Raw genomic sequence first — 8,983 nt, 5'->3', positions numbered from 1 at the left:
TCTCTTAATGTATTACCAGGCGCCTTTGTGCTTCTTTTGACAAAAAGCAGAGCACTGCATGGATGGCGTGGGGTATTACTGCCCGTCCCCGCCTTCTCGTGAAGGAGAAGATGAAAAGTTTCTCCTGCAGGTTTTGGCCTTAAGAGACGTTCATTTAGGAGCTCTGGGGCGCAGTTTATGATTCCCAAAGGAAGTCCATATGGCTGGTGATCAACTCTGTTCAGAAAATATCGCAAAAATCATCTACAGTGAAGGTCAAAACGGAACAACAACCAGAAGACATAAAGGAAGGAGTCATGGACGCAGACGTAACAAATACAAAAGGAGCAGCGGTTCAAAGAGTTTCTAGGCCTATGAGAAACACAGCATCACTGTAACGGTCCAAGTCATGATCAGAACCATGTCAGTTCACCCAGTCGCACTCTTACTTTGTTCCAATCTGTTGCCAGTTCTTCCCATCCTGCTCCCATTTCATTCTGTTTCAGATTTATGTATGTCTGCTTAGTTTTCTTTGCAGTCAAGTATCAAAGTGTTCAGATTTTATGAATTGTGGAGGCAAGTAGACGAGAAACTGAAAATGTCACACATATGTTGACTGATTTGCAGTACACAATTTCCTGAAAACTTTGCATTGTCCTTCAGTTCCATTTATTGTGGTTCAGATCTCCTTTTGGGCCGGCAGACTCTCATAAAACACGGACGCTCACGATCAGAAGTAAACACTTGCAGGTGGTTATCATTTATTAACATTACATAACCACGTCTTCCTTTCATCAGACTATAAGAACATTACTTTCAATCACTGGTTGTCAAAGTGGATCTGTAACATCACTCTGGTGGGTAAGAGCCGATGCATGTAGTGGTCGAGGCAGAAACGGCACATCACAGGAGAATCCATTTTGAACCCCGCAAAGAAAAGCCTGAAACAATCCAAATAAACTGGCAAAGGAACTACATGACCAGTCACTTAAATGTTGCTATTCATGAGATGTGGCCATTCTTTTTGATACTGATCACCATAATTTCTTAAAATGTTTAACTGCCACGAGAAATAAACTGACACTGAATGGGTTTGCGCATAGAAAATGTTTGGTTTATATTTACAAAATGAAAGTAATTTGGAATGAAATGCAACAGCCAGATGCCACACAGAGGAATTAGGGAAATGGGGAAGCTTAAAGTTATACAGCAGCTAAACAAGACCAAAAAAAAACAACAATCTAATTAATATTTTATATAACAATTACTGTCGACATTAATGGAAAAGCTGATGATTACAGCCCAAAAAATATATGTATCTCTTACTCTACATGTATTATTGCTCATGGAGAAACGGCAACAGTTATCATAGGAAAGATAGTATATAAAATTGTTTCAATGCCATTTTTTTATGAAGTTTTCATACTTTAATCAAACAATAACATCTGCTCAAATGGTTACTGTATAGTGAAAGTAAAAAAAATGAGGGGGGAAAAAATCCACCTTTTCCAACTTCCTGTCATATCTAGCTGTGCTACAGTTCTGGCACTTAGCAATTCATCATTGGTAACAAATGGAGATGATAATAATAATAATAATAATAATAATAATAATAATAATAATAATAATAATTAATTGTTATATCTCTGCATGTATAAAAACATTATTCTTTAATGCTGATGTAAAGAACTTGAGTTGCGTCCTTCAGCCACCACAATGGACATGGGGTAAAATTAGCTCCAAAGTGTAATTTTTTCTGGTCTTGGGGTTTCATGTAAAAGAATTCCTCAAATAACGCTTTCGTTCATTGTTTTACGCATCAGAAACTCACAGGTGACCTCCGTGGCTGTCACAGATTACAAGCAACGTTACGCAAAACGGACACAGACCGAGTCTGTCGCATCTGTGGCTCACCAGCAACACGTCTGATTGAAACTTGTTTCAGAGCCGCGTGATATCGGCAGGGCTGCGAACGTGAAAGGCAGAGAGCACAGCAGGCTCTGATACGAAACAAGGCGATTTCAAAAGGAGTTGATTAACTGGAGTGTGGCTGTATGCTGTGAGGAGCTGGGTGATTCAGCTAAACACAAGATGGCAGGCAAATGTACAAACAAACCGTTATGAAAACTGGTTTGAGCGCATTTTAATGTTAAAACAAGCTTGAGAGCTGAGACTAAACAGCTTTCAGTTTTCATGCAAGAGCAATAAACACACACTCAACATTTCATCCTCAGCCTCCGACTTGTGTTAATCAGCCTCTCTGCTTGTTTGCTGTTTCCGTTGCAGCTTTGCGTGTTTTTTCTTTTTTGGGCAGTGTTACAATCTGAACACACAGCTCACCTCTTCTTTGATTAGTCACCATAACAACATCACCATGGCGATCGGCGAGCAATGACTTTGGCTCTACGTCTGTGATGTTGTGAGCTGATGTGGAAATTTGAAAAATCCGCAATGTTTAGCTGACATGCACTGACAGACGAAGGAGGACAGCGGCTGTTGTGCGCCAATGCTTGGACTCTGGTTTCCTACGTGTGTTTGTGATTATAGTTTTAGCCGTGAAACAGTTGGACGCAGTGTTGCGAGCTACACCTGTCAGTTTCTACTTGACCCTTAAGCATATCTGTCTGAGTGAGACGGTGACCTCTAGGTTGAGGAGAAAAGCAGCACTCTGTGTTTGGCTAGCGTGCAAGGTGTTCTGTGAAGTTTGGTAATCACTACAGATTGTAGTAATTCACAGTCGCAGCTGCCTGGCCTCTCAGCAATTACAGGGAAATTTAACATTTTCATCTGATTAGTTTGTTTGCCACATCTCTGGGCTAAACTTGCCCGGCGTCTGGTTTGAACACAAGGACGGCCAGACTAATCTCATTCTATCCCATCTGGACGTTTAAAAGGCCATGTTCCTGGTGTTCGGGGTGGATGATGTACATTTGTGAAATGCTGCTTTTTTTTTTTTTTTAGCTGCTTTTAAGTCACACTGAATATTTTAGCATGTCTCGAAATGCGTTCCCACTGTTTTCTTTTAAAATATTCTCATCAGCCCATCATTACTTCTCTTACGACAGTCGTTTATTAGTTCATTTTTTTCCTCAGTTTGAAGAGAGCTAAAGACGTCTGGTTATAAGGCATAAAGATGAAGCCAGACACTGAAAGTCAGACCTGCAATGTAATGATTTAAATAAAGGATTTCCAAATGTCAGCCAAAATGCATCTTCACAGATGCTCTCCATCTGATCTGGAACAGGTTGAGTTATTTTACAAAAGAAAATGTGCAAGGATTTCAATCTCTAGATGTAGAAATCTGGATGAACAGAAACACAGGCCACACTTTTCAGATTATGATCTGCAAAAACTTTTGAAAACCATGCATACATTTCCCTCCACTTCACAGTTATGAAATATTTTGTGTTGGTCTGCAGCATGAAATAGACACTAAAGTTTGTGGATGTAATACGACAAAATGTGAAGAAAGTGGGGGAGTTGTAAATACTTTTGTGATAACGATCTCTTGTAAGGACATTTGGTCACAGACAAACACAGGAAGTAGAAATAAACAACAAATGCTGAGCTCAGTGAAACCAAGAGGAGCAGCTAATTCGGAAAGCAGCAGTGTTAAAGGATCCTTTTTCCTCAGGGTCAAATTTCCCAGAAAATAGAAATATCACAATTGAACCCCCTGCGGATTTGGCACTGCAGCTGTAAATTCTTGAAAGATAAGACTGTAATCCCCCCTTAGAAACCAAGCGCTGGGAGGCGCAGGAATTTTAAACGGTAGATAAACAGATCCGCTTTGGGGTCAGAGGTGACAGAACTCTGACATTTGAGTCCCAGTCTAACATTCACTTTTTACAAGCTACACATGTCTAACAGCATGGAGGTAGCAGCTGTCACATGTACGCGCAGAACCCGAAGCTTTCCAACCTCTGTGAGCCGATTGGCTTTGAAGCAAAGTCAAAAATGCATGATCCACACCTCAGGACCAATTTGTATTAACCTGAGAAGCGCTAAGAAAAATCAACCTTTCTTTTGTAAAACGCATCTCCAACCCCTAGGCTTGCAAAGACAAAGATTTACAGATTCCATGACCACATTCTCAACCTGCATGGATTATTACTCCAGATGTCTCTTCATTCCAAGGCCATAAAAAAAAAAAATCTTCCTTCACAGAATATAATTAAACATTTACTGCCTTCAGCAGAGGCTTCTTATCATATTTTCATTAGAGAGAATTAATAAAAAAGTGTGCATTTGTGGTCATTTCACTGTGGCAAAACCATCAGAGGACTCTTCCCCCAAACGCATGCAGATACACTCATACCACAGTAAAGCTTCACGTGAACATCTGTGAGCCAGAGATAGGGGCTCTTACTGTCCAGAATGTCATTAAACACTGCTGCTGCAGATTTATATTCTCTCAGTTGTGCCATATGAGCCTGCGTGGTCATATCCTGAGTGTGCAGATGTATAAAAACACCACACACACATATAATACATCAAGGCATACTGTATATGAATGGATTTGATATTTTGAGGGGTGGGGGAAACAGTCAGACATTGTGTTTCCAGAACAAAGTTTGAGGAAGTTAGAGGAAACAGAAAGATGTTAAAGCCAAAAAGTAACAAGGTGATCACTAAGGAAAGCTTAGCAAGAAATTAGCTGAATGAGATGCACTGAGGGAAAGAAATAAAGTTGAGCTTTTCATTTTCTTCTTGTCTGGCATCGAGCAAAGGTTATGTTGGTACCGCCACCTGCAGGCTGCAAGGCGACACAACACCTTCAAATCCTAAGCAGCTTCTGTCACGTTTAGTAGTGATTCTTTAAAATAAAACGGTTTAATTTTAGTTTAATTTGTGTAAGCATGAAACAGACATTTGGGTCGCAGTTATTTTAGTAGCTGTAACCCAATGACAGGTTTTACAGCTACTAAAATCTTGATCTGCATCAACGCATTGATGCAAAGTTTTGCCTTAACTGTCTCCAAAACTGAATTATGATTTTTATCTTTTTTAAACTGAACTTTTAGAAATGTAAGCTTTGAACATAATCTAATTCACTGAGACGCACTATAACTTTAAATTGGCCACATGACTCTTACATCCATCCAAGCAGGATCAGGCTGTGAGAAGGCTAAAGAAGCAAACCATGACGTCCTTCCATACCCGCCAGCCAGTGCTGGATGTGCCCTCAAAACATCCACATGGAGGAACCCAAAAGGCAACCAATCAGATTCCTGAGTCACCTCAGCTGGACCGACACCTCCAGGTCAGGTGCAATTTGATTTAATTATGAATTAAGAGTTTAAGTAGCGTTCATCACTGTTTCCAAGTGGTGGATGGAGCAAGAGATTTACAAACAGCAGGGATGTGGTAAGGATAAATGAATGAGAAAGGGTGGGGCGCAGGGCAAAGTGTTGGCGGCTAAGCGAGCTGGAAGCAGGCTTAGCAGATGATCTGAGGTGCGGCTGAGGTGTGATCCTGCTGCTAAGCCTCAGTTAGCACATCTGTGAGCCAGAGATCAACACTTCACAATTTGGCCCATGTCAGGGTGGTAAAACTGAGCCATAGTTTTTTAAAAGATAAAAGGTCTTGATGATATTTTGGCATGATAGCACTTCTAAAGTGATTATCAGTTCATGAAGTTAACAACCCCTTCAGATTAATTCTGTTTTTGGAGTCTGGCGTGTGTCTGGTTTAGATATTTGTCAAAGCGCTATAATGTAGTATTTGGTATCATCTTAAAGGGGTCTACTTGGCTTTCATCTAAGACACATTTTGAGTTTCTTTGACCAACACAGAGGTCGCTAGAGCTCCTCAAACAAAAAACTAATACACATTTTTCCACACTTTTCGCCTAAACACGTTTCTTTTAGTCCGCTGATATCCAGCGACACAAGAGTCAGCAACTGCAATCTTAAATTAGTTTAGGCACCATCTTTGTTTTATGGCACGAAGGTGTAAATAATTCCAACATGGAAACACAAGCATTTAAATAATTTATTCCAAGTCAAAATTCTCCCGCTTACAAAAAACAAAACACGACTTTGCAAAGCATCTCTTAAAACATGAAGAGAACGAATGACACAGCTACCTAAAGTAGAAATTTCCCCACCGGCCCTCTGCTCTGAAGAAACATTTGATATAAAACGTGACTATAAAAGACGGATTCACTCGATGCCTGAGCACTAAATCAATGACCTACAAACTGTACAGTTTACACCTAAAAAGGTTTCCAACAGACTGCGCTGCCTCGCTCATCGGACTGAAAGAGAAGCTGAGGGCTTTAGCTTCAGTCAAGCATGGTGTTGGTTCAACACATATCAGTCCATCAGGAACTCTTGCAGCAGCCTTTCCGCTCGTCCTGAGCCTCTCTTGTCAGCCCCAGCGGACTGGACAGGGTCACTGCGCTGATGGAGCCGCGGGTCACCTCTCTGCTGGCCACCTTCTTCTGGATCGCTGGGGGAGATCAAACATTTAGGGTGTCACCTTAAAGTTGCCCGTAAACCAGAGTGGCGCTGTGTCTCTTCTTACCCTTGAGGACTTCGTTGAAAGCGGCTTCTACGTTTGTGGAGTCCAGCGCCGACGTCTCCATGAACATGAGGCCTTTCTTATCTGGAATGGTGCGGCAAACATCCGACACGATGAAAATCGGTTTATTCTTGAGGGGAAATCCTTTCGGCACATAAGGAAGCAATTGAGTTCACCTGCAAAATCTTTGGCCTCCTCTGTGGGAACGGTCCTGAGGCTCTCCAGGTCTTTCTTGTTGCCCACCAGCATAACCACCATGTGAGGGTCTGCGTGATCATACAGCTCCTTCAGCCACCGCTCGGCGCTCTCGTACGTCAGATGTTTGCTGATGTCATACACCAGCAGCGCGCCAACCGCTCCTCTGTAGTAGCTGAACGCACCAGAAGGAAACAAGAGTTTAGATTCACTTGCTTGGGTCAGTAAAATATTCACACTCTTTTCCAATTTTTATCACGCAAAAAGCACAGACTCCAGTGTGTTTTGTCCAGATTTTATACGACAGGTCAAAAGAAAGTAACGCGTAATTGTCAAGACAAAGGAAAAAGCTGTGCGGTTTTCAGAGTAGTTTACAAGTAAAAGTCTGAAAAGTGTGGCCTGCATTTGTGTTCAGCCTCCTCTAAGTGTATGTTTGGCTGGTATTCTCTGTGCTTATGGAAGAAAAGTTCAGCATGACGCTGCCACTGCTAAGTTTTTCATGGTAATGAAGTGATCAGGATCTTAGTGCTCTACAGGTCAACGCGTCTTGAATGTAGACTAAACCAGGGAACAATTTACACAAAGACTGACTCTATTTACCAAGTTTGTTCAGTTCAAGGGGGCCCAAATATAAATGCACACCATTTTATTTATTTAATTTTGACATTTTTATTTGCCAAAAATTTTGAGAACCACTTTTAATTTTTCACTTTGTGTTGGTCTATCGTATAAAATACTTTGAAAGAATAAGTGGAACAGTACAAGGGGTGTGGATACTTTAGCAAGGTGTGATAAGTACAGAAGAGGTGCAGCTGGTAATAAAAGGGAGGGGTTAGCAAACAGCAAGTCGCAAATGAACTGATCACTCGATTATTGTGTGTACCTTTGACTTCTCAGATATTAATCTCGCCTGTGTGTGTGTGTTTATGTGTGTGTACCCACGCTGAGGTGATTGCCCTGTAGCGCTCCAGCCCAGCTGTGTCCCAGATTTGAGCTTTGATGGTGAAGTTGTCCAGCTGGACGGTCCTCGTGCTGAACTCCACGCCGATGGTGGTGCGGCTGTCGTGCAGGAACTCATTCTTGGTGAAGCGGGACAGGAGGTTGCTCTTCCCCACACCGGACTCCCCGATCAAAACCACTGCACAGACACGCGCCAAGAAGTTCCTATTACGCCCATTTTTATTAATAATTGATCACACTGATTTCGCGGCACGTTTCCTGAAACCAAAATGGATCAGATAGCCTTTATCTCATCTGACACGTGCAGACTTTCCGTCACACTCGCTCGATGCCAGATCGTGTGACATCACGCCAACGTGGCACATCCACATTGAGTGCGAGTTCAGTCTGGAATGAGGGAAGTAGAAAATCACTGCCGCTCTCGGAAGAACCGGCACGATGCACTGCGCCTGTTCCTCTGGGAGTGTGAGAACTCATGTTTATCTAGCAGGTCAAAGGTCACAGCATTCAGTCAAAGCAGGCAGGAAGCAATCACTTCCTTATATTTACGCTACATTTTCTTAGAAACAGCAGCAGCACAGATAAAATCTGCTTTGCCTTCAGTGTGTAGAAATGCGGCGCAATAATTTTCTTATTCTAAGACGATGACGGCTGAATTAAACGTGACTTACCTTTAAATACAAAGTTGTACGAATCATCCGAGCCCATGCTGCACTCAGTGGCGATGGGTCCCTCTTCCACCTCACAAATACCCAGAAGCCACTTTCAAAATTTTTGAAAGGAGTATTTATTAAGAAAGAGAAAACAAAAGTATCCTCCCTCCCTGGTTTTGTACGAAGGTGAAAAATGAAAGGGAGAAAAAAAATCTCTGTTCGCTGTGGAGGACGAGGAGCAGCTCCTGTTTGAAGACAGCCGGAAAACGAAGAAGCAGGACTCCTGATTGCTCATCAGCTGACACCCAGAGGGCTGGGAGGACGGAGAGCAGGTGGAACAGGTAGAACCACTCGCAGGTACAGACTCCACCCTCCGCTGCACTCCCAGACTCATTTGTATGAGAGTAAACCTCGCCCTGCAGGTGGTTGTGTTGTGAGCCGGGACACGTCACCCTCTTTGGCCACCAGTCTCACATTCGAAATCCAGGATCGCAAGTCTCAGGGTTTGGGACGATATTCTAATTTCCATGGTTTTTTTTAAAGCGAGCACTTTTTTTTTCTTCCATTTAGATTATAAAGAACTGTTTTAAGTTTAGCCTCACGTGTGGAAAGAGATATTTCTTTCCCTGCAGCTTTGAAATTCAAAAGCTTGAACTTGACCTGTCTAGATT

General features: G+C 42.1%; 1 protein-coding gene across 1 annotated transcript; it reads right to left on the bottom strand.

The window, feature by feature from the left end:
* Positions 1-5,959: 5,959 nt before the first annotated feature.
* Positions 5,960-8,773, bottom strand: LOC103472351 (ras-related protein Rab-25-like). Its single transcript, XM_008421947.3, has 5 exons — positions 8,331-8,773; positions 7,642-7,837; positions 6,681-6,874; positions 6,508-6,588; positions 5,960-6,432 (listed from the first exon to the last, which is right to left on the bottom strand). Exons 1-5 carry the CDS (start codon positions 8,365-8,367, stop codon positions 6,305-6,307), a joined length of 636 nt encoding a protein of 211 aa, XP_008420169.1. The 5' UTR covers positions 8,368-8,773; the 3' UTR covers positions 5,960-6,304.
* Between the last annotated feature and the right edge of the window lie 210 nt (positions 8,774-8,983).

Source organism: Poecilia reticulata, chromosome 11 (assembly GCF_904066995.2).
Source record: "Poecilia reticulata chromosome 11, P_reticulata-male-v2, whole genome shotgun sequence".
Taxonomy (NCBI): Eukaryota; Metazoa; Chordata; class Actinopteri; order Cyprinodontiformes; family Poeciliidae; genus Poecilia; species Poecilia reticulata.
The sequence above is the reverse complement of the archived record's forward strand: the minus strand, read 5'-3'. Positions and strand labels throughout refer to the sequence as shown.

Coding starts and splice junctions, on each gene's coding strand:
- LOC103472351 (XM_008421947.3), bottom strand. CDS start 8,367: ATGGGCTCGGATGATTCGTACAACTTTGTATTTAAAG. Junction 7,838..8,330: donor GTACAACTTTGTATTTAAAG/GTAAGTCACGTT, acceptor GTGTCTGTGCAG/TGGTTTTGATCGGGGAGTCC. Junction 6,875..7,641: donor TACAGGGCAATCACCTCAGC/GTGGGTACACAC, acceptor TGGTGCGTTCAG/CTACTACAGAGGAGCGGTTG.